The sequence below is a fragment of the Gobio gobio genome, assembly GCF_949357685.1.
Source record: "Gobio gobio genome assembly, chromosome: 10".
NCBI lineage: Eukaryota > Metazoa > Chordata > Actinopteri > Cypriniformes > Gobionidae > Gobio > Gobio gobio.
This window is the reverse complement of record NC_137116.1, coordinates 10,474,480-10,500,779: the sequence shown is the minus strand read 5'-3', so window position 1 is coordinate 10,500,779 and position 26,300 is coordinate 10,474,480. Positions and strand designations below refer to the sequence as shown.

At 42.4% G+C, this 26,300-nt stretch overlaps 1 protein-coding gene across 1 annotated transcript in view; it reads left to right on the top strand.

The window, feature by feature from the left end:
• rab35b (RAB35, member RAS oncogene family b) overlaps positions 1-26,300 on the top strand; it is a 761,740-nt gene that overhangs the window by 11,070 nt on the left and 724,370 nt on the right. Inside the window, exons 3-7 of the mRNA XM_079826491.1 lie at positions 3,158-3,281; positions 9,562-9,686; positions 9,947-10,071; positions 11,169-12,117; positions 13,611-16,685. Coding sequence (XP_079682617.1) covers positions 3,158-3,281; positions 9,562-9,686; positions 9,947-10,071; positions 11,169-11,297 — 503 coding nt within the window. The 3' untranslated portion in view covers positions 11,298-12,117; positions 13,611-16,685. The remainder of the gene's footprint in view (positions 1-3,157; positions 3,282-9,561; positions 9,687-9,946; positions 10,072-11,168; positions 12,118-13,610; positions 16,686-26,300) is intronic.

Here is a 26,300-nt window from a genome sequence, read left to right as displayed (position 1 = left end):
TAGTTACTAGCATATACTTCAGGTTATTAGTTTATTTCTAGTCGGAGGGGCTGTCACTCATGTCAGAAAGTTAGTAACTTTAGTAAATTATGGATCAGCGCTGACTCGAGACGCGAACCGTTTAGAACGATTCAGTCCGATTTGGTGAACTGGTTCGGTTCACTAAAAAGAACCGATTCAAAAGAATGATTCGTTCGCGAACCGGACATCACGGAGACGACGCGATTGCTAACAAAGTTATTTATAGTAACTACTGAGTTATGAGAGCGCTGTCTGTCAGCGCGAGTTTATTGTGTTTGTATCTGAGAGTTCTGAATAAACACGAGTCCCAGTCACACCGAGTCCTCTTCATCATTATTCTACCAACTTTGTAACACATGCAATGTACCATTACAGCGAGATGAACGAGTTAGTAAGTTTGATTAAAGCATTATTTCTAGATATGTTCCAATCATATGAATAGCGTCATTGACGCGCATTGAGTAACGTTACACAGCACAAACAAAGACACAACAGCAGTAATCGAATGTAATCCAGTTTATTGTGGGGAAAGCTGGCTAGCCTAGCCGGATACCCTCACGCTTACCCCCCTTCTGCTTAATCTAACGCCGCGTTTGGTGCCTCCGCTGTGGGCCAGATGCAGTACTGGGGGTCGGGGATGTTGGAGGCCGAGCTTCGGCGTGTGTGAAGTTTATCTCTAAAGATGTGACTGCTGATGTTAAACAGAAAAGACTGTATGCACATTTTAGAACAGATAGACGCGACAAGGACGTACAAAAACACTGACTCACAAGATAGAAAACACGAAAACACTGTTCTGTCGGGAGAGAGAAAAGCCGCTGCGTGTCCACAAATAATAAATAATAAGCTACACATAAGAAATCAATGATCACAGATCAGAAGGAACTGAAGAAAGACTTCTGTTTTCATTTGTACATCCAAACACTGAGAAACTGCCAGTGTTCACTCGTTCACAAATAACGTTAATGATCTCTCGCGCTTGCATGGGCGTGCCAGATTCTCTGGGCGGGGAAAGGGAGGTAACCGTTCCTGCTTGGACGTCAAACTAGGAGACTTCAGGATTGGCTAGTCTGGCCTGTCATTTTCTCAAAGGCAGAGAAAGACAGCCAGAACTCGGTTTTACACCGATCAACATTTCTATCCACTTGGGGACAATATTCAGGCTAGGGGAACTCATATTAATGTTGAAATACCTCATAAAATGAAAATTTAATGCCATGGGACCTTTAAAGTTTGCAAAACAAATCTTGCTCCATCCTTTATCTTTACTCAAAGTAGTAAGAACGACAGACGATCTAATAGACAGTTTTAGGTAATAGTGGCCCACAGATGATGAGCAGAAGTTTTTCAGTAAGAAGTTAGCCGGAAGCGTACACAATATAAAACACAAAGCTACATATTTTGAACACGCAGTCAAAAATGTATACATCAATAATTATTCATACTTACAGATTGTGATTCTGAGGAGCTGGTCCAGATAAACTGACACTGACCCATCTTTCAAGAGCGAGCGCCACTGCGTTAAACTCTGAGATTTGAGAAGTCAGTAAAATGACGCGTTTGAGGGCGGGTCAAGTTGTTCGGACACCGTACAACATAGGTGGGCATTATGCAAATGTCTCTTCTAGTGATGTAGAACCGTCACACAGTGAGATTCACACCAACGACTTGTTTAGGCGGTTCAGATTCGATTCTTTCTTTTGGAAGACAATAACTTTATTTATCGTGCACTTTCGACTTTACAACTTTGCAGATTGTTTACATTCACAAATAGTTATATTACACACTGTATGAAAGGGAATATTCGAAAAACCATAATAGGGGGATCTGTTTGATTTATTATCATGTTTGAGTCCTGATATTTTCTGATATGACGACGTTACAGCTGTGGTTTGTGTTGAACATCTTTATTTTTCTTGAGCAGATTTTATTTCTAGAAATGTACAAATAAATTAATTTATGGAACTTAACAAATTCAGTTAACTCTTGTAAAAGAGAAATAAAATAATTTTATGAATCATACACTACCGTTCAGAAATGATGCAATTCTGGATGCATTGATCAAGTTACAGTAAAGACATTGTAGCAACTCATAATGTAATAACTGCACATGTAATAAGTATTACATTATTATTGTAATGTTCATAATGTAGTAATTTTCTCAAAACGTAATAAAATCTTGAGCTGATAATGTAATAACACATTTTACATTATGAGAAGTGTATTACATGTCATATTTAAATTATTGTAATAGCTTTTAAAACATAAAAAATTTACCGTTACAGTATTTTTAAAAAAATATAAATCAAGTCTTAAACTACCTGTGAAATGCAACAGATTAAAATATGCATATTTATGTTTTAAAAGCTATTACAATCATTTAAATGACATATTTTGGTGAGTTGATAATGTAATAAGTTTCTCATAAAGTAAATTTTTTTTTTTACATTTTGATAAAATTATTACATTATGAACATTTTATTACAATAATAATGTAATACTTATCATATTGTGTAGTTTTTACATTGTGCAGTTATTACATTGAGTTGCTACAGATATTTAAAATGTTACAAAAATGTATATTTCAATTAAAATCTTTTTTTAAACTTTCTATTCGTCAAAGAATCCTGAAAATAAAAATGTATCATGGCTTCCACAAAAATATGACGATAATCATAAATGTTTGTTGAGCAGCAAATCCTCATATTAGAATGATTTGTGATGGATCATGTGACACTGAAGACTTAAGTAATGATGTTGAACATTCAGCTTTGATCACAGGATATAAATTACACTTTTAAAAAAGTGTTCTACTGTATTTTGGTGAGCAGAAGAGACTTCTTTGAAACTTCTTAGTGACCCTAAACTATAGAATGTTAGTGTACATGGCAAAGAAAACATGAAAATATTTATCACTGTAAATATTGGTAGGGATTATTCAGTAGTCTCTTAAATTGTATGTTTAAGCTGAAACCATACCATTTGTTTTATCATGTGTCATGTAAGCTCCATGTAGGCCAACAGTGTGGTGTTCCTAGAATAATCTTCTTGTAGAACTAATTATGGAAATTAAGGGGTAGAAAAAGCCCTAAATAATCCATTAAGATTGTGCATGCATTGTTCATTGGTGTTGTAGGGAGTTACATCACCACTATAGGAGTCGACTTCAAGATCCGGACGGTGGAAATTAACGGAGAGAAGGTGAAACTGCAGATATGGGACACCGCCGGACAAGAGCGCTTCAGAACCATCACGTCTACGTGAGTCAAACTCCTGCAGCTGAGCTGAGCACGTCTGCTTCAAAACAAACCATAATACAAAGGGCTTTCTTTAAAGTGGAGAGGGGTATTTTTGCGGCTGACCTTATTGCATAGATGCGTGTAGGAGTTTTCCTTTCAGACACAACATTTATGTGAGGAGAGTATTTAAATGAATCATTTACTAAGGTTTATGCTCGTCAGTTTACTGGTGTTTGTGCCATTATTTACCACCCAAAAAAAGCACGTGCTAACTGGTAGATTGTGTTGGTCATAATGGAAATGATCTGGCTGTGTCTGTGTTTTGCGTGTTGTCAGTAACTCACATCGGCACTTTTTCGGAGTTGCATTCCCATGCTAATTTGCCCTGTTTAGTAAAGTGGCCCTTAATATTCAGCCTTCTTGAAAATATTGTATCATCAGAACTGAAACATGCTCAGTTTGTGTTTGATATTGTCTGACAGGAAGCTCTCAGTAATCAGCTGGAGCACAAACCCAGTAGATATCAAACCAAACACTCAGTCAGAAGAAATGATTTCTGCTATTTCTCTGTAAAATGAATTGAAAGAGTGCTTTCACTCTGAGCTTCAGTTAGGGCTGCACGATTTCGGGGAAAATATCTCATTGTGATTAACTTGCGATTTAAAATGCGTTGTTTGTGTGTGTATATAACATTTTGTGTTTATATATTAATATGGCTAAATAAGAATATTTACCAAAATAAGAAATATTTCTATTACAATAACATTTTCATTATTAAAAATTAAAAACCGTATTTAATAGGGTTGGGTACTGTTCATATTTTAACTACTATCCCAACGGTACCTTTTTTCTGTACTTTAGGGATGTTTACATCAATAACTATAAATAACCTGTAATTCATTTATAGAAGTGTTATTGACATTATGCCAGAGCTGCCCTGGTCTCTGTCTGTGGTGTTTGTATACTGTAATATTTACTAGTAAATAGTAGGCTACTAGCTACTTAATTTAATTAATAAGAACAACCATATTATTATTTTTCCTTTTAATTTCATTTCTATGAAAAGATTTCCCACAAATTATGTGTTGTGAATTTTATGGTAATCAAATGAAGACATAAGACATTCATTTTATGTCTTTTAATTTAATTAAACTTTTTTTGTCAAACAAAGTGCTGCACAACTGAGCTTTATATCGTTAAAGGTCCCGTTTTTGGGGGGGGGGGGGGGGGGGGGGGGGGGTTGGGGGAGTAAGGATAAGAAGGAGAGAAACCAGAGCATCTATGGCCCATAGGCCTTAGTGAATAGGTGTGTTTTAAGCTGTTTTTTAAAGGTTGCTAAAGATGTTGCAGAGCGGATGGCATGAGGAAGCTTGTTCCAGAGTGATGGTGCACCCACACAGAAAGCTCTATCGCCAAATGTCCGTAGCCTGGACTTAGGGACAGCGAGCAGGTCCTTGTCTGAGGACCGCAGGGACCGAGCTTGACAGTACGGATGGAGTAGATCCGTCAGATACTGAGGTGCAAGTCCATGTAGAGATTTGTACGTCAGTAGTAGGAATTTATATTTGATCCGTGATTTAACTGGCAGCCAATGAAGCTTCTTTAGGATTGGACTAATGTGAGAACCGAGTTTTGTGTAGGTTAGCATCCTAGCCGCAGAGTTCTGTACATACTGGAGTCTGTCAGTAGCTTTGCTGGGCAGACCAAACAGGATACCATTACAGTAATTGAGTCTGGAGGTGATGAAGGAGTGGATAAGGGTCTCAGCTACAGAGTCGGAGAGGCATGGTCGGAGTCTAGAGATGTTCTTGAGATGGTAAAACGCCGTTTTAGTAGTGTGTTTAATGTGTTGCTGGAAGGAGAGAGTAGGGTCCATAATGACGCCCAGATTGCGTACTTGAGGAGATGCATATATTGAAATGGTAAATGGTATATGGACTGCATTTATATAGCGCTTTTAACAGACCTACGGCCATCCAAAGCGCTTTACATTTTTGCCTCACATTCACCCATTCATATACCGACGGCGGTGTCAGCCATGCAAGGCGCCAGCCAGCTCGTCGGGAGCAGCTGGGGTTAGGTGTCTTGCTCATGGACACCTCGACACTTGGTCAGGTGGAACCGGGGATCGAACCACCAACCTTCCAGTTTGTAGACAACCTACATGAACCACTGAGCCACTGCCGCCCCTTATGCATATATTGAGCAGCCATCCACATCCAGTACGTCAACATTACACACTAACTAAAGTTTGAAAAATGGGATCACGAAGAACAGGACCTTTAAAATTAAAACATGAAGAAAAATGTTTAATTTATTACTTTTAATTTATTAAAATAAAGTTTTGATAGTGTATTATTATTATTACATTAGTATTAGTATTACATTGAGACGTATCTAAATTCTGCTGTACAACAGGAATATATTTGTCAAGTTAAGGCAAACTTTTATTTTGACAGGTTGTCGTGAAGACCTTTTGAGTTTCTGTGTGTTTATGACATGACGGTAGTTTTTCTGTTTAGTTTTTCATGACGGTAGTTAGGGACAGGTGTGGTGGTATGGGTAAGTTTAAGGGTAAAGTTAGGGACAGGTGTGGTGGTATGGGTAAGTTTAAGGGTAAAGTTAGGGACAGGTGTGGTGGTGTGGGTAAGTTTAAGGGTAAAGTTAGGGACAGGTGTGGTGGTGTGGGTAAGTTTAAGGGTAAAGTTAGGGACTGGTGTGGTTGTATGGGTAAGTTTTAAGGGTAAAGTTAGGGACAGGTGTTGTGGTGTGGGTAAGTTTAAGGGTAGTGTTAGGGACAGGTGTGGTGGTATGGGTAAGTTTAAGGGTAAAGTTAGGGACAGGTGTGGTGGTGTGGGTAAGTTTAAGGGTAAAGTTAGGGACAGGTGTGGTGGTGTGGGTAAGTTTAAGGGTAAAGTTAGGGACAGGTGTGGTGGTGTGGGTAAGTTTAAGGGTAAAGTTAGGGACAGGTGTGGTGGTATGGGTGGGTTTAAGGGTAAAGTTAGGGACAGGTGTGGTGGTGTGGGTAAGTTTAAGGGTAGCGTTAGGGACAGGTGTGGTGGTGTGGGTAAGTTTAAGGGTAAAGTTAGGGACAGGTGTGGTGGTGTGGGTAAGTTTAAGGGTAGGGTTAGGGACAGGTGTGGTGGTATGGGTAAGTTTAAGGGTAAAGTTAGGGACAGGTGTGGTGGTGTGGGTAAGTTTAAGGGTAAAGTTAGGGACAGGTGTGGTGGTGTGGGTAAGTTTAAGGGTAAAGTTAGGGACAGGTGTGGTGGTGTGGGTAAGTTTAAGGGTAAAGTTAGGGACTGGTGTGGTGGTGTGGGTAAGTTTAAGGGTAAAGTTAGGGACAGGTGTGGTGGTGTGGGTAAGTTTAAGGGTAGGGTTAGGGACAGGTGTGGTGGTGTGGGTAAGTTTAAGGGTAGGGTTAGGGACAGGTGTGGTGGTATGGGTGGGTTTAAGGGTAAAGTTAGGGACAGGTGTGGTGGTGTGGGTAAGTTTAAGGGTAGGGTTAGGGACAGGTGTGGTGGTGTGGGTAAGTTTAAGGGTAAAGTTAAGGACAGGTGTGGTGGTGTGGGTAAGTTTAAGGGTAAAGTTAGGGACAGGTGTGGTGGTGTGGGTAAGTTTAAGGGTAAAGTTAGGGACAGGTGTGGTGGTGTGGGTAAGTTTAAGGGTAAAGTTAGGGACAGGTGTGGTGGTGTGGGTAAGTTTAAGGGTAGGGTTAGGGACAGGTGTGGTGGTGTGGGTAAGTTTAAGGGTAGGGTTAGGGACAGGTGTGGTGGTATGGGTGGGTTTAAGGGTAAAGTTAGGGACAGGTGTGGTGGTGTGGGTAAGTTTAAGGGTAAAGTTAGGGACTGGTGTGGTGGTGTGGGTAAGTTTAAGGGTAAAGTTAGGGACAGGTGTGGTGGTGTGGGTAAGTTTAAGGGTAGGGTTAGGGACAGGTGTGGTGGTGTGGGTAAGTTTAAGGGTAGGGTTAGGGACAGGTGTGGTGGTATGGGTGGGTTTAAGGGTAAAGTTAGGGACAGGTGTGGTGGTGTGGGTAAGTTTAAGGGTAGGGTTAGGGACAGGTGTGGTGGTGTGGGTAAGTTTAAGGGTAAAGTTAGGGACAGGTGTGGTGGTGTGGGTAAGTTTAAGGGTAAAGTTAGGGACAGGTGTGGTGGTGTGGGTAAGTTTAAGGGTAGGGTTAGGGACAGGTGTGGTGGTATGGGTGGGTTTAAGGGTAAAGTTAGGGACAGGTGTGGTGGTGTAAATGGACTGCATTTATATATATATATTTTTCTCAAATTAAACGATAAAATGCTCATAAAGTGACTCTCAGTCGCTCTGGAGATGACGTTTGTGCGTTCATATGAGACGGCAGAGATGGAAACATGCGACCGTCTCGTGCGATAGTGAGTGTGTGTGTGTATGTGTGTGTGTGTGTGTGTGTGTGTGTGAGGTAAAACGCGCGTCTATGGCATTCATTCGCACAGAGACACGCAGGATTCGTATTGAAATAGTCTTTTTGTGGTTTAATATTCACAGACATTAGTCTATATCACCAGATGCGTTCTCAGGTACCGAAATTTGGTACTGATTGATTTATTGTGAATCGGTACTAGGTAGTACCGACGTAATTTGGTCGATCCCCTTAAAAGTACAGAGTTTGGTACCCAACCCTAGTATTTAAGAATAAATAAAACCGTATAATAATAATATTTAAATTTTACAGAGAACTTCTAAAAAAAATAATGCTGGGTTATCTGTTAATATGCAGACTGCCTATGACTAAAAATCATTAGAAAGGTCTAAGGATTTATTGTAAAAAAAAAAAAAATTATAATAAAAATCTGTGCTTTTTATCTGTGATATCAATTTCTTAAAATCTTTAATATGAAACATGAGCCTCTTATGCATCCACTGAGGGGGGAAAACTCCTGTACACTGGAGAAAAACATATGGATTGTCATATAAATGTATTTAGAGAAAAGTATTATTTTTCTTAAGTTTTTACCCAAGAGTTTCATTCATACTGAAGGCCAGAGGGCGCCCTCGAGCAAAAACTCCACAGATGCCTCAGAAGTAATAGTTTTCAGGAAGTCCCTAATGTGAAGCTAGCTCTGTAGCTGAATAAAAAGAAGATAGAAACGCTTTGACTGATTAAACATGAAGATAATACTTCTGCGACAATATATGGTGTATTTGAGTTCTTCAAGACTTCTCGGGTATTTTCATAATAAAGTATGCAGTGCTGATTGACATAGGCTTTATCACTGTATATGGAATACTATAGAATAATGCATTGTCTGCCTCATTCTGTGATAAGAAGCCACATCAGCTCACAAACACTCGACTGACTCGACTCAACGTGTTATTAAACGTTGTTTTTTGTTGAACAGGTTTATGCTTCGCATAACTAGTTTGTGAAGATGTTTGACCCGTCTTGTTTTTTCAAACGCACATTAGTGACTCAAACTCGCAGTGCTTTCAGACGGAGTAGTGTTTATCCCTGACCACAGAGCCGCTCTTCACTGACACGCTGGGCATTTAATTAAAATCGCAACCTTTACTAGCTTTCATAATCGCAGATAACCCATATGGCGATTTAGGTTCGATTTCGATTAATCGTGCAGCCCTAGCTTCAGTAATAACAATTTATTTAAGAAAGTGAACATAAGTTTTAAGACTTCCTTTTACTGGGTGTTGTGTGTGCCAGCGTGGCTTTCCACTAACACCACCTCAGGGAATCTGTTTGAAGTTTCTCATTAGTTGTGTAACGTTTTTTAGCTGCTTTTTGTCTGAGAATCTACCATTGGCAATCTGGGACTGAAGCTTTCCATGTGCAGGAGGATTCATTCACTGTGATGTTTGGATGTAGTGTACATTTGCAAACAACAATAAACTGGCGAAAAACACCATTATATAATAAACTTAATTAGTGTAGAAGCTTTCATACTGAAAATGCTTAATAAAATGGATTGAAAAGTAAGTTTCAATTGGTTAAAGGTTCTGGATTTTTCTGGCATTATTGGTAAAAGCAGCTTTAGCTGAAAACATATGGTTTGAAGTATTCAAGACATTTTTTTTGCATTTTTATGTGGTTTGATCTGCTATTAAGACAGAACTGTGACAGGCTCGGCCAATGACAGAAGGGCTTGGTCTCTACAGACCTCTCAAAGAGCTCTTTGTGTGTGTACTTGTCCTTGTGTCTGTGTTTGGAGACAGAAGATGGCCTGTGCTTTACAGGCAGAGGGCTGTTCCTCTGTTCACTGCTATTTATTGAAAACTAAACTAAGGTCTTTAATACTCTTGATTTTTCCATTCTCAGGTATTACAGAGGAACCCATGGGGTCATAGTGGTGTATGACGTCACCAGTGCCGAATCCTTTGTCAATGTCAAACGATGGCTGCACGAAATCAACCAGAACTGCGATGATGTCTGTCGAATATTAGGTCAGTTCACCATTGCAGGCTCTTTATTTTATTTATTTTAAAGGTGCAGTGTGTAAGTCTTAGCAGCATCTAGTGGTGAGGTTGTGAATTGCAACCGCTCACCCCTCCCTTTCGAAGCACGTAGAGAAGCTATGGTGGCCGACACAGGACAAAGATGTCGTCTGAGACAGCAGAGAGTAGCTAGTGCTCTGTAGAGCAGTTTGTCAGTGGTGACGTCTCTATTAATGTTTCTCCCCACTTCTGTCATGTTCTCCCTTCAGTGGGCAATAAAAACGACGATCCAAACTCTAAGGTTGTAGAGACGAATGACGCACAGAAGTTCGCAGAGCAGATGGGCATCAGTCTGTTTGAGACGAGTGCAAAAGAGAACGTCAACGTGGAAGAGGTGAGTTCCTCAGGGCCAGGTGTGGTGGTGTGGGTAAGTTTAAGGGTAAAGTTAGGGACAGGTGTGGTGGTGTGGGTAAGTTTAAGGGTAAAGTTAGGGACTGGTGTGGTGGTATGGGTAAGTTTAAGGGTAAAGTTAGAGACAGGTGTGGTGGTGTGGGTAAGTTTAAGGGTAAAGTTAGGGACAGGTGTGGTGGTGTGGGTAAGTTTAAGGGTAAAGTTAGGGATAGGTGTGGTGGTGTGGGTAAGTTTAAGGGTAAAGTTAGGGACAGGTGTGGTGGTGTGGGTAAGTTTAAGGGTAAAGTTAGGGACAGGTGTGGTGGTGTGGGTAAGTTTAAGGGTAAAGTTAGGGACAGGTGTGGTGGTGTGGGTAAGTTTAAGGGTAAAGTTAGGGACAGGTGTGGTGGTGTGGGTAAGTTTAAGGGTAAAGTTAGGGACAGGTGTGGTGGTGTGGGTAAGTTTAAGGGTAAAGTTAGGGACAGGTGTGGTGGTGTGGGTAAGTTTAAGGGTAAAGTTAGGGACAGGTGTGGTGGTGTGGGTAAGTTTAAGGGTAAAGTTAGGGACTGGTGTGGTGGTATGGGTAAGTTTAAGGGTAAAGTTAGGGACTGGTGTGGTGGTATGGGTAAGTTTAAGGGTAAAGTTAGGGACTGGTGTGGTGGTATGGGTAAGTTTAAGGGTAAAGTTAGAGACAGGTGTGGTGGTGTGGGTAAGTTTAAGGGTAAAGTTAGGGACAGGTGTGGTGGTGTGGGTAAGTTTAAGGGTAAAGTTAGGGACAGGTGTGGTGGTGTGGGTAAGTTTAAGGGTAAAGTTAGGGACAGGTGGAGTGTTAGTAGTTGAGGCCACCTTATATAAAGTGGGTCCATAATAGCAATTACCATTTCAATGGAATAATAATTATTTTTGTCATAATTGTGCAACCCTAGTGTGTGTGTGTGTGCGCGTGTCGTCTATTTTACAGTGGCTTCCAATACGGATCATCCATTCTGATTTCATAGCTGGATATGTGGAATAAAGTGTGTTAGTGTTGATTAGAATCAGTGCTGGATGGTACAGTAACGTGTACGTGTACGTGTGTGTGTGTTTCTGGTCTTTGTGTAGATGTTTAACTGCATCACAGAGCTGGTGCTCCGGGCAAAGAAAGAGTCTGTGGCCAAACAGCAGCAGCAGCAGCAGAATGATGTGATTAAACTCGGCAAGAATAGCAAACGAAAGAAAAAATGCTGCTAGTGCACGAACAGACGTTCCTCTGCACGGCGGTCGGCACATGCAGACGGACTGGGATCGTCTCAATTACGATTTCACAAAAGCGGACAGAATGCAGTCCTTTCTGGACCGAGACAAACCACAAAGACTTTTTAAAAGAAAATGTACAGATTTTATCGGAGTCGAGAGATTCATGTGGAATTCGTGATATTTAATAAAAAGATCCTCCTTCTTTATTGAAGGACCACAAGCTGACGTGATCGCCAAACCGTGCAGGTTTCTGTATGCTTTCAGATTTACTCGCTATCATCATCCACCATCTCAGGAGTGATTTTTATTTTCTTCTTCATCATCTTCTCTTGCTCTCGTTTTTGTGGAATGCCAGTGTTTTTTTTCTCTGCAAGAACAATTTGGGCCTTTTACCCCTTTTTGAATAATTTTTTTTTTTTTTTTATGAGATCATGCGATTCATAGTTTTCACGTGACGTCACACTCTTATAGGAACGCCCACCTGGAGGGCAAAACGAGGCTTTCCTCCATAGCCCGCCAGTCATTTTTACCAGGTTTGTTGTCAGTATTAATGCAGTAAGACGGTGATGTTAAAATACCAAATTCAGTATACACCTTATTGACGTTGCATACTTTGTACAGAAAAGCAGATGAACACAGAATGTTAGTGCAACACAAGGTTTCTCGTGAAGTGTTTTTCCCATCGAAACCCTTTATAAAGAAAACCCGTTGCGTTCATATTCTTGGCTCGTCTGCTCGCCTGTATATAGTGTGCATCATCAAAAATGTGTAAACTGAATTTGATCTTTTAATATCACTGTTTTAGGACATTATGGCACTTTAAGGGTGGGTTGCACTAATAAGGATTCTTTAGCCTGTCATCTGTTCACCCTCCGTCTGCTGCTTGATCAGCTCTTGTAACGGTGTTACACCGTAATTAATCTGTGTTTAAAATTAAATGGTGCAACAACTCGATTTAAAATAAAACCCATATCAACAAATCCTAGATTACACCGTGTCCTAACCACACGCGACTCGTTAAGATTCTCTTGTTTCTATTTGTTTAATTTCAAGATCTGAGGTGAATTATCCACTGATGCTTTTAGTACAACTACGTTACAGAGCTGAGCACTAAATGATATTCAAAGTCACATTACTCACTTTTAACATTAAATGAAGCACACAAACATTACCTGAGATTGTTTTGTGTTGTTGTTCCAGCCGCGACGTCGCAGAAATAGAAACCGAAATAGAATCACTGTGTCGTCCTTCTCAGCTGGTTAGGACAAAGACTCTCTAATTAACATGGAAAAGATACCTTTTATCACGTGTAGTTAGGACACAGTGTTAGTGTAACCCCCTCCTGTTCGAACCACCCGCTCCAAGCGGGACTTGAACCCCGGTCTGCCGGCATGAGAGAGCGACGCTCTAACAAGGAGGCTAAAGGCTTCATCCCCTAGGGTCATTCGCTAGAGCATCTCTTGAGATCAGAGGAGCGAGGTTTACACGCACAGTGACAACTAGCTGGCCTCCGTTACACTCACCCCCCTAAACCTCAGTTCCATCCGGGTCACGGCACCAATGTAACCCCTCCTTTTCGAAACCACCCGCTCCAAATGGGACTCAAACCCGGGTCCGCCGGCATGAGTCGGACGCTCTTACAAGGAGGCTAAAGGCTGTAACCCCTAGCATCAGTCGCTAAGCATCAGTCCAGCGTGTTGCCTCCGATCATTCGAATATTGCACTTTAATAATTATTTAATCAACATCATCCTCAATAAACCCGTCTCCAGCATGTTGCCCCCGGTCCCTTGAATATTCCGATCTATTATAACCTCTGAGCTGTAAAGCTGCCAGAATAATAATAATAATAATACGCTGTTTGTTAATTGGCCAGAGGAGAACTGGCACCCCGACTGAGCCTGGTTTCTCCCAAGGTTTATTCTTCTCCATTAGGTCACCTGATGGGGTTTTGGTTTCCTTGCCACTGTTGCCTCTGGCATTTTTCAACTAAACATCGAAATAAATCTAATTAATAAACTAAATTAACCATTTAAACTAAATTACTGATCTAATTATTGATCTAAAGCCCACACTGTCACTGTATGATAATTGAAATGAACTGATGACATCAGCGTTTTTTCCAGAATGGCTATACAGCTGAATAAAATTATGCTGCATTATTTTCCTGTTTAACACTGTAAAGCTGCTTTGAAACAATCTACATTAAAAAATAAATAAAGTTGACTTGACTTGGCTAAAGCGTCTCTTGAGATCAGGAGCGAGCTCGCCATTAGCGTTAAACTTTGCTTAATTGAATCCTTATTAGTGCAACTCACCCTATAGTGTTTTTCACATGAAGCATTTTTTTACTGCTTATTTTTAGTGACTGAAATTCTGCAGCAGGTGCTGTTTATGGATCATAATTACCCAAAACGTGCATCTTGTTCTCATATTTTTGTTTTAAGATGGAAATTTATCAGGCTTGTCCTGCAGTTCTATGAAGTTCTATGGCGGTTTTGCCCTCAGAGGCTCCGCGACAGTCCGTGACCGAAAACTATGAATTACAGACATTCACTCATGGTGGACCGATGCCAACAACTTTGAGTTTTTCAGTTTTAGCTCATTTTTAGGCTATTAATCAGTGATGCGTAAAATGGTTTGTTTTTTCCTTCCTTTCATGGGTGAATCTCACAAAAAGAGCATGTGAAATTTTGTCTAAGACCAAGACAATTAAGCACACCCCCACAATTCTTATTTTACAATGCAAGAAAATTGTTGCATCAGTCGATGTTTTTACTGTAGTGCATTAAAACATCTGGATGCGTCACAGTAATGAGCATTCGGAAGAGGATTGAGTGAATCATGGTGAAAATCATCAAATTCTTGGCCTTGAAATGGGCTTCAAATATAGTTTCTTTTTGTCCTTGAGATTTAGGGCTGAATATGTTTTTATGAGTTCTCTGGATAAATCTCTTCAGGCCGAGCCCCTTTGACATTCACAGACGTCTTCTGCCGCTTCAGGCTTGTGCTTTCCTGCTTTTGTGCTTCCCGTGAAGATGAAAAGGATGAGGGCGGAAGATACTGCCATAATCTGACAGAATCGCCCTCTCGTTCAGTGTTGCCATAGACTTGCAGTATTCGTACGGACGCTGGAGTCGCACCTGATGTTAAAAACAAGACTTCGTCTCCTGCGTCTCATCGATGAGTGGTGTTATCGTGTCATACGAGACCCTCAGCTCATCTGGATCCAGAAGATGCTGATCCAAGCAAAGTTTAAAAAACAAAACAATTACCATGTTTATGCACAGTTGCAAAGGGTATATTGCTAATATGAAATGTAATATGTTTTTATATGTGGACGGGAGATGTTATGTTAGTGTTTAAGCCAAAGGGGTGAATCCGTTCATCGCGTTCATCCCTAAACGGACAAATTTCTTGACACTTTGAAGTCTTTATGGCAGAATCACCGTGTGTTTTACCTTTGACAGATGTGATCTTGGAATCTCACGAAAACGCAATTCAACCCTAAAGGAAATATTTTTCATGGGGAAAAAAGCATTTTTATGCACATCAAGTTTGTTTGTTTTGCATTAAATTTTGGGATATGATTTACAAATATATATATATTTTGAATTTAGATTTACATTAATGTCATTATTAATACACAAATGCTTCACAATTGAAATATGCAAAACAAATATTCATTTTTAATATCTAAAATTTAAAACTTGAGCGTTTTTGTGAGATTCACCAATGGGAATAATTTCCTTTATTAGTATTAATTCAGTAAAGCCAAAACACACCAGAAGCCCTGGCTGTGCTGTGAGCCAAATTCAACCCAGTCATGTGACTTCTGTTCGTCATACATGTACGTGTGCTCGTGCGTATGACACATTAGCACATGTCCATGCAAACTGTGCTGGGTGAAACACTTTTTTCAGCTGTGGTTATATTATACACTGGAGAAAAGAAATGTACTATGGACCTCCCCTTTATGAATTAAATCATTAATAAATATTTTAAAGAATTAATATTTGACACAAGCATTTTTGTCCTTGTCTTTATTAAGCATCATCAGGGAACATGTTGCACATCTAAGCCATCCTCGTTCTTCTCTTGTGATGTTTATTGCAGGACTGCAGTGATTCGTCGGTTTGATTACTCGAATGATTGATTGAGAAACAGTGTTTTTATTCTGGTACATCAAAGTGCGTTCCACCTGAAGACATCGGAAGCTTTTTAAACAGGGACATGTTTATGTTTGCATTTGTATATAACTTGGTATTTTCAAGGAATCTGTTGGAAAAATAAGAATTTAATCGTTATAAAAACATACACTGATTGTACTTACTATGAGTATAAATAGCATACATTTATGGAAAGTATAAAAATCTGCCTTATTAACATGTTTACCATGATATTATTCACAAATGTACAGATAAATACACTCTTGTCTGCAGTCTTTGCCTGGAAGTGAGGAATATTACAATATTTTTCATTTCTTTTTTCTATTGAGAGCTCAATAACAGATGTATTATTTGAGACTTAACTGTGTGATTTTTAATATAAATGTAGTGAGGATCATGTTGATAGGAAGTTGACGTTTTAGCAGCCATTTTTGAGAAGATTTACTGCAAGGATCAAAATACAGTCAAACCAAAAAGTATTATAATATTTTACTAGGACACTATAATTAATGTAAGTGAGGATAGCAAAATAAAGTAAACTCTGACATTTATACCATTCATACAGTGACTACTAGGGCTGGGTATTGTCACAAATTTCACGATTCGATTTTGATTCACAGGCTTACAAGCTCACAATACATGGCAAAGTTTCTCAGGGAAAACAAATCTTTTAATAACTAATGCTGTAAACTATGGGAGTCCGTTGAAGCCTACTGTAGCTAATATTGAAGGTAAAAATTAACTGATTTGTTTACAAACACTTAAAGCAGCACTAGGTAACTTTTCAACCTTTATAATATATTTTCAAGACTCTTGTGATGATGCATCGACTTACAATAGGTTGAATGACACGTCTGCCATAGCCTGACGGGGTCTGTATCGTTTTTAATCGTACTTTTAAACTTCGGGTTTCGGGTAGTAACCCGAGAACAAAAAGAACTACAAAATTCGACTGCTTTACGGCATATACGTCACTTCCACCACCACCCCCACTTCCTTAAATTCGGACATGCGAGCCCAACTATCATTTGTTTGCCGAATGTTATAGTCATGGCCGAAGCAGCACAGAAAAATAAGAAAGCAAAGGTTTTGTCGGAGGAAAGCAAAAAGAGGAAACGAGAAAGTGATCGGATTAAAGGCAGGACGAGGATCAACATTGGGCCAGCGTTTGCTCGTTGGCGTGAGCTGAAGGAGGAGGGGCTACATTCTTGCAAGTAAATACATAAGACGTACAAAATCATATTTTAGGATACCTAACATGTCTGTGATATTTGTTTATTTGTCTTGCCTCAAGCTATAATGCAAATCGATTTTTCAAATTTGCAGATTCATCTATGGTAGCTTGATATTATAATATTGACGATATATGGTCATTACCTACCACTCAAACATTGAATTGAAGTATCATATAGATTCTGTAAAACGGGAACCAATAGACTAGGCTACTATAATGACGCTGGCTTGTAGACGTGAGCATCGCGATCATTTGGCGTTTGAAAAAATAAAACCCATGAAATTATATTCATATGACATGCTGAAACATATGCCACTGTACCTGGGATGAAGACATTTCACACGCGACGCAAGCAGAACACCTGCATGTGAACTCCTGCAGTGTTCAGGGCTATCATAGTTGTCATGTCAACAAATGCACGTGCGATGCATCCCCTGATGTAGAATGACAGAGTTTACGACAGTAGTAGAGGACAATACTGTTTCCCAACTGTAGGGGGACCCCGAGAGCAAAACCTACCTAGTGCTGCTTTAAATGATGATAATAATAAAGTTATAATATTAATTTTACAAATACATAATCATCTACTCCAATTCGTTTTTTGACATGTGAATATTTAAATGATGGCTGTCATAACTTGCCAGATTTATTCATACATGCATTAAATATTGAAAAACATTAAAGGTTATGATGAATATGTGATATGGGGCATATATTTTAGCAAAATGCTCCTCTCTAGAGTTAATTTTCTAGCTGACTAACGAGTTTATGGACACTGGATCTGGTTCTCTTTCATCATCTCGGGTTTGAGATCCACCTATGGGAAGGGCATCCGTACCTGACCTCTGCAGAAGCATCCAATTGCACCAAGTCTGGCGAGACACTGTACTACTGTACTCCAGTTGACATTCGCTTCTCGCGATCTCTGCGTGTACACAGCTCGGTTGAATTGACGCTGCTCACTTGTTGTCTGCAGGAGGAAATATCCTTTCGATCAGCCTCCGCCAGGCGTGAGAGTTCTATTCCGCCAGGTTTTCTGTGTCTGCTCTCGGAGCCGCCCACGCTCTCTCACGTTTTTCTGTCCCACGGCTGCCCGCCATGGATTTCTCTGTTTTTTGCCGGTATGTCGCTCTCTATCCCTGCTTCCTCTGCCACCAGCTTGTCACGGGCCTGCCCGGCCGCGTGTAGTGCGCTTATCGCCGCTAAGGACCTTCACCCGTTCTGCGTGGTTTGCTTGGGCCTCAAGCATGCGGAAGAGGCCTTGGAGAATCCGGAGAACTGCAGCCACTGCCTTGTGCTGCCTAGGAAACTCCTGCGACGCCGCCTTAAAGTTGCTGCTACCCAGTGCGGCGAGCTCGACTTTTCAGACTCGGACACGGTGACGACAGCGCGCCACCGGGGGCCTCCCGGGACGCAACTTTTGTTTGGGCGGACCAGCCTAACTCTTGAGTTCCCCGAAGAGGACATCTTCGTGGGCAACCTCGAACCGGCCGGGTCTATTGACGACGACGATGCAGGCCTTCTCGGGGTCTCCGAGGACGAGGAGGCCATCCCGCCCTCTGGTATTCCCCAGGCCAGCGGCCTCCCAGTCTATTCTCCTGGATGTTTGTGAGCGAGCGGCCGCTCGTTTCAATATTGAGTGGCCAGCTCCACAGAGCACCACCGACTAGGAGAGAGACATTTATGATGGGAAAGTGTTGGGAGCGCCTCCCGGCCCAAGGAAACAACTCTTTCCCGTCGTTCCAGCGTGTGCTAAGCACATGAAACATTACTGGAACGATCCGCTCGACTTCAAACACGGTCTCGCGGGCCTGGAGGTTAAGGACATGGCGGCTTTTGGCATGGGTGAGCCGTCCGCTATAGAGCCCTCTATCGCCAGGCACCTCATTCCAGCCCAGGGAGGGCTGCTTGCCCCCCCTAAACCGGTTCTTCCTAACAAGATGGACCGCTTTTCTGCCTCGGTGCACCAGGCCGCCTACAAATCGTCGGCCTTGGCTGTTAGAGCCCTTAACGTCTCTTCGCTACTTTCTGCTTACCAGACGGAAATTATGGACGACCTGGGCCAACAGCTTGACAAGGGATCTCCCTCCCCTTCACTATGGAAGGCCAAGCCTGCGGGCGCTCCATGGCGCTTTCTGTTGTAGGGGAGCGCGTGCTCTGGCTCAATCTGTCAGGCCTCCCGGACAGCGAGAAGACGCATCGCAGGCGCCCCGGTAGAGCCCGGCCGGGCTCTCTTTGGGCCCGCCGTCGCACTAATGCAACAGCGGTGCGACGACAAAAAGAAGGAGGACGAGGCTTTTAAGTTATGTCTTCCTAGGAAGGCGGCTCCACGCCAGGCGCCCCCTGCGCGTTTGCCTAACCCCCCGGCCCCGGGGCGTCACTTTCATCAAGGCAAGGAAAGGCCCCGCAACAAGCCCGGCCCGCAACGGCAGAGCAACCCACCCTTGACCAAGCCCTGGGGGAAACCTACTGCTGCCACCGCGGGAAAACCCCCACCCCAAGCTCTACCCCCAGCGACTCTAAACGCAAGCAGCCTGCCTGATGTTTGGCCGATGAGGGTTTGGGGTCCATGTTCTCGAGCGACAAGCTCTCTGGACTTGCTTCCCGCCCTAGAGCCCCTGTCCAAAAGACGAAGGGTCACTTCTGGAGGGTGCCCCCCTCCCATGGCTACTCAGCCCATGTGTTCAGTGGACGTTGTGTTCTCCCCCGTTCAATGGGTTGTTGTGAGGACGTGTTCAAAAGCAGTGTCACCACACCGCACATGTTGTGTTCCCCTCACTCAGCTAATAAAGGCTTCGGCCCCATTGTTTCCCCGAAAACAAAACACACAAAAAAACACAAACACATTAAATCAAACGAATCAAATGAATTTGTTACAGAGGGATGTTCTCTTTCTGCAGGGAAATCACTTTTCTCTGCAAAAGGCGGACATCGCTCTGAACCCACGCATGCAGTTCCTAGCAAATAATTGCATCACAAATAAGCCAGAAGGGCATATACGAAGCCGGCATGGCTCGGGTGGGTACACTCGCGAGCCGTGCATCAGTTTGGCGAACTGCAGCGGCACCCGAATGGGTGATGCGCACAGTAGTGCAGGGCTATCGTCTGCAGTTTGCTATGAAACCCCCGCGGTTCAGCAGCGTTCTCTTTTCACGCACAGAAGAGAGCACTGCCCACGTTCTGAAGGAGGAAATCTCCTCCCTTCTGAGCAAAGGTGCGATTCAGGTGGTTCCCCCCAATCTGATAAACCAGGGTTTTTATTCTCGTTATTTCCTGGTCCCAAAGAAGGACGGTTCTCTCCGTCCCATTCTGGACCTCAGTGTTGAACAAACATTTAAGGAAATATAATTTCAGAATGTTAACTCATGGTTTGCTCGCCCGCGCCAAAAAACAGAACGGCTGGTTCACGTCGGTCGACCTGAAAGATGCTTTTTTCCACATAAGCATTTATCCACCACACAAGAAGTTTCTTCGTTTCGCCTATCAAGGCATTTGTTACGAATTCACGGTCCTGCCATTTGGTTTGAGTCTAAGCCCTCGCTCCTTTTGTCTGTGCGCGGAAGCAGGGTTGACTCCCCTGAGAATGTCTAGTCTACGGATTTTGACATACATAGACGATTGGCTCATCATAGCCAACTCGAAGGAAAAGGTGTTGCAGGACACCTACCGTGTGCTCGCGCACATCACATCCCTGGGCTTCAGGGTGAATGTAAACAAAAGCAATTTTGCACCCAGCCAGAATGTAATCATCTTGGGCCTGGAGCTGAACTCAGTCTCCATGCGAGCGTGTCTCTCTGGAGCGCGTTCTCTCTCTGATGAACTGTCTATCGCAGTTCAGGGAGGGGGCGAAGGTGCAATATCGCACATGCCTCAGACTGCAGGGTCTTATGGCTTCATCTATCCAGGTTTTGCCACTAGGACTCCTGAGGATGAGGGCGTTCATGAAATGGGTTTCGTCACTACATTTCAGTCCGTTACGCGATCTCTGCCGCTCGGTAACAGTGATGCGCACCTGCGCTGCAGTTGAGTGGAGGAGCGCAGACTTTTACACACAGGGCACCGTTCTGGGGACGGTTATGTTGCGGAAAGTTGTGACGACGGATGCGTCCTTAACAGGGTGGGGTGCCACCCAAGAGGGCAAAACGGTGAACAGTTTGTGGCCGAACAAACTACGTTCAGAGCACATAAATTATTTAGAGCTTCTGACCATTTGAAAGGCTCTGAATCATTTTCTGCCTCGTCTGCAGGGACATCATGTGCTCGTATGCTGCGACAATACCACGGCAGTGGCTTATATCAATCGTCAAGGTGGCGTGCGCTCGTCGAAACTTCATGCCCTAGTTTACAAGCTGCTGCTATGGAGCAGATGGGTTTTTTTCCCCTGTCGCTACGTGAGACTCATGTTCCGAGAATCCTGAACAGAGGCACGGATCTTCTATCGAGGGGGAACCCGCTCTTCGGAGATTGGCGCATTCACCCTCAGATAGTGAGCATGATATGGATGAGATTCGGACAGGCGTCCGTAGATCTATTCGCCTCGCACAAAAACAGCCATTGTCCTATGTTCTTCTCGCTAAAGGACTTGGACGCGCCCCTCGGGGTGGATGCACTGGCCCACCCGTGGCCCAAAGTGCTGCTGTATGCCTTTCCTCCCCTTTGCTTGATAATTCCTACACTGGCCAGGTTGAGAGAGGGGGCCCTGTCTCTCATTCTGATAGCATCCAGGTGGCCCAAAGCGCCATGGCTGGCGGAGATAATTCCTCTGTTACATGCTCAGCCGTGGCCCCTCCCCCTCCGCACGGACCTATTGGCTGAAGCGAACGGGGAGATTTATCACCCACACCCGGACAGGGTAGCTCTCAGGGCCTGGCCCGTGAAAGGACGAACCTGAGCGCGTTAGGGCTTCCCCTGCGCGTGGTGGCTACTATACAGAATGCCAGGGCCGTTTCTACACTAGTCCTTATATGGCTGAAAGTGGCAAGTGTTCGATGAGTGGTGTGATGGGCGGGGTCTCACTTCATATCAGTATTCAGTCTCTGATGTTTTGTGTTTCCTCCAAGACCTTATAAAGGCAGGTCCTTTTCCACTATTAAGGTCTATCTGGCAACTATCTCTGCTTGTCATGTGGGCTTTGAGGGCTCAACGGTTGGGCAGCATCTTCTAATCCGCAGATTTATGAAGGGTGCCCGCCGCTTGTTGCCAGTCATTAGGGGAACGATCCCTGAATGGGACCTCTCCATGGTGCTGGAAGCCCTGTCTCAATTCCCTTTTGAGCCACTGGGGGATATTTTCCCTAAAGTTGTTGTCTTTTAAGACAGCTTTGCTCTTGGCCTTGGCATCAGCCAAACGTGTCAGTGAGTTACATTCACTCTCGGTTCACCCCTCGTGCACTAAATTCTCTCTGGGCGGAAATAAGGTTTTCCTGAAGCCTAATCCAGCCTTCATGCCGAAATGTTTTCCTGCGTTCACATCGGGGGTATTGGAGCTATCTGCTTTTCACCCTCCGCCCTTTTCCTCCGCAGAGGATAAAAGGTTAAATGCTCTGTGTCCGGTCCGTGCGTTACAGATGTATTTGGCTTGGACCAGTGCGTTCCGGAAGAGTGATCAACTCTTTTGTTTCATGGGCTCCTCCCCATTAAGGGGATCCCCTATCTAAGCAACGCCTTTCGCATTGGCTTGTGGACGCTATCATTTTGGCTAACAAATCAAAGGGAGTGTAACCTCCAGGGGACATCAGAGCTCATTCTACGAGGGGCTTAGCCGCCTCTTGGGCTCTGTTCAGGGGAGTATCACTGCAGGATATCTGCTCTGCTGCCAGTTGGGCTTCTCCCCATACGTTTGTGCGTTACTATAGGCTGGATGTTACCAAAACTCCTAACCCTGCCTTCTCTTGTGTGTCCCTTTGGGGTGACCGTCTTTTTCTGGCAGAACAGAACAGAACCTCACTCTCTCCCATAGGTGGATCTCGAACACGAGATGATGAAAGAGAACAATAGGTTACTGTCGTAACCCCGGTTCTCTGAAACATCGAGTGGAGAGATCCACCAGCCTTGCCCCGCTTGCTGCACGAGAAGCGAATATATTTATTGGAGTACAGTAGCGCGTTCAGGCAATTATATGCCGCAGATAAGGGGTGGGGCCTTACCGGGCATTGGCTGTGCGCTCCTGTCTGTCTTGCCAGACTTGGTGCAATTGGATGCTTCTGCAGAGGTCAGGTACGGATGCCCTTCCCATAGGTGGATCTCTCCACTCGATGTTTCAGAGAACCGGGGTTACGACAGTAACCTATTGTTTTTCTGAGGTAAACATGACGTTACATGAAATAGTTTACAAGCCATTTTAATCACGTCTTTCTGCCGTTGAAACACTGATTGAGCAGTTTCATGTGACATGATAGTTGTACTGTATCTTTTAACACACTTTCAAATGCTCATTCATGTTTATTTTGCCCTTTAACTGGTATTAAAGCGGAGGAGTTCACGTGCTCGGTTCTCTTGAGATGAGCTGCGGCAGAGCGATCTCTCACCACAGTGCCAAAACGGTATTTATGTTTTTGATTTCTGTAATAAAATGGACGTAATTTTAAATCTGAGACTTTGTTTCATCTCAATAGTAATACAGCACAAAGTTTATGTCGATGTATTTGATGGGAGGTGCGCTAAAATACTCCGTTTATTCATCATCTGAAAACAGGATGACTAATCGATTCTTGGGATTTAAGAATATCGGTTCATAAAAATGAGAATCTATTAAAATCGAGAAATCTTTTTTTTTTTTTTACCCAGCCCTAGTGACTGATTCAGACACTTTGACCTGACCTTTTTTGGCTGGTTTGACACCACAGACTGAACAAAATGAAGCATTGCTTGGTCATGTTAAAGTTATCTGACATTATCAAGATTAATTTGTTCTGACACTTTCTAAACTACTGTGATTAAACTGTGATAATGTGAGAATGTTGAAGGTCTGAATACTTTTTGGTTTGACTGTATATGTATAGTTTTTAATATGAAGTTAAAGTTCAGAAAGTGCATTTAGGGAAGGACATGTGGCACTAATGAAAGGCTGGTGAGAACCATTCATATTTGCTTTATACAACATTACTTAGTCACATAGTTTCTCATCCTATTATCAAATATGTGTTTTCCCCATTTTCTATGTAAAATAAGCTTTTTGATAATCAGATCAACAGGATCCGGACAGAATTGCTTCATTCTCAATATTTCTATTAAAATAACCATTGTTTCAGTGATTGTTTTTTTCTTATGAATGAAATGGAAAGACATGCACATCCACTCACATGCATGTAACGGAACAAGCACTGCTAGTTTAAGTGACTGGTGACAGATTTTGTCTGGAAATGGGAGATGTTTGTTTAAAAACACATTCACAACAGCAGCTCACACAGATATAAGACGCAGACTGGAGAGACTTGCAAAAACAGTGTTTAAATGGCAAAAGGACAGAGAGTACAAAGTCAATGTAACATGAGACGCTTACATAACAGTGTGTGTAAAACGCAAGAGAAAAGAAATAACAGAAGAGGCTCATATTGAGATGCTTTTACACAGAACAACAGAAAAAAAGATGATTAATACTCTAAAGGTGGAGCGATTCAGGCTGCGGCTGCTGTCTGGAAGATTTAAACCACATCAGTGATTGGTGTTTGACGTGCTGATAATAAAACCACACCCGTCAGGAGAAGCACTACAGGCATTCATCAAAACATCCTAAATCATCAAAAAATGTGATCCTTTTTTTTTCTTTTTCTCTCCTTTGTCATGTACATTAGCATTAGTTTGCAATTTTCTAAAGTGGCATTTGCTTATGTAATAAATTCAATCCCGAGTAAATTAAATCGAGTCATTGAGAAGCATTTTAACAGGATGTTTTTCCTCTAAAAGGGAACAAGAATGTTTACTTGCATGCACATACGCATGTATTTAGTTAAAGGTACACTATGTGAAAAATGAACAGAAATACACCATAAATCCTTCTTCCAAAATGTCTTACCTGATTTACTATGGTAAGGCTATTATAAGTGTATATTTTAGACCTGACGGGATATTTTTGGTGGGAAATTACGTACATGCGTCACTCGGCCTGTGCGTGTCGCATCATATCCTTAAAGGGTTAGTTCGCTCAAAAATGACATTACTGTCATTTATTTACTCTCTCTCATGTCGTTCCAAACCTGTAAGACCTTCGTTCATCTTCGGAACACAAGTGAAGATATTTTTGATGAAATTTGAGAGCTCTCTGACCCCTCCATAGACAGCAACTTCATTGCAACTTTCAAGGCCCAGAAAAGTTGTAAAAACGTTGTTAAAATAGTCCATGTGATCCAGTGGTTCAACCTTAATGTTATGAAGCGACGAGAATAACGAAAATAACAACTTCACTTTCTTCTCTTCCACGTCATTCTCCTACTCCGTTGACGTCGTAAACACAGTGTAGCGCTTCCGTGTTCTACGTCAGAACGCCGGCTCACCATTGGTCGATGCTGTTCATGTGATCACCATAACACATGCGCGTGATGCTGGCGCAGGTGCTGGCCAATGGTGAGTCGGCGTTCTGACGTAGGACGCGGAAGCGCTGCACTGTGTTTATGTGAATAGCGCAAGAGAATGACGTGGAATTGTTGAATAATTGTTTAATTAAGTTATTTTGCGCACAAAATGTATTCTCGTCACTTCATAAATTTAAAGGAACACGCCACTTTTTCCCCTAGAGTTAAACCAGTTGAGTATTACCGTTTTCGAATCAATTCAGCCGATCTCCGGGTCTGACGGTAGCACTTTTAACATAGCTTAGCATAGATCATTGAATCTGATTAGACCATTAGCATCTCGCTCAAAAAATGAGTTTAGATATTTTTCCTATTTAAAACTTGACTCTTCTGTAGCTACTGTAGTTTTCTAGACCGATATGGCTAGGAACTATACTCTCATTCCTGCGTAATAATCAAGGAACTTTGCTGCCGTTGGTTATGTTGAAAGAAGTTAGCCTATTTTCGTGTTTGAACCACTGGAGTCACATGGACTATTTAAACCCCCTCGAGTCGGCGGACGCGCCGGCGCGATCAACTCGCTTTTTTTCTTATCAGTGCCAAAGAGACTCAAGTAGAATTAAATAGTCGTTTTTTTATAATTAAGGCAAGTGTTATACATCATTATAATCTGTTAAGTTTCTTTTTTTTGTGCACAGTCACAATAAAAACAAAATGTTTTGCTTTTTGCAAAATAAAGAAAACAAACATGATGCGCGATCTGCAGCCTCTCTCAAAGACGTTCATTCAGATGGTCTTCAGAAAAGGAACTCTAGCTTAGTGAATACTTGTCTCACAAACATGAGACGTAGGTCTAAAGAAACGTTGAAATGTCAGGTTGTAATCAATGTAAACCAAATCGAGAACAAATATTTTGTATTTATGTAATCTGTTTGAAAAGAGATAGATGTCAGTCACTCGCGAGCCTCTTCATTATCCAGTAATGCGACCACGCCCACGGAGCGTGCACTCTATTGAGATAATGTCTTTACTGCCTTTCTGGGCCTTGAAAGTTGAAATGACGTTGCTGTCTATGTGGGGGTCAGA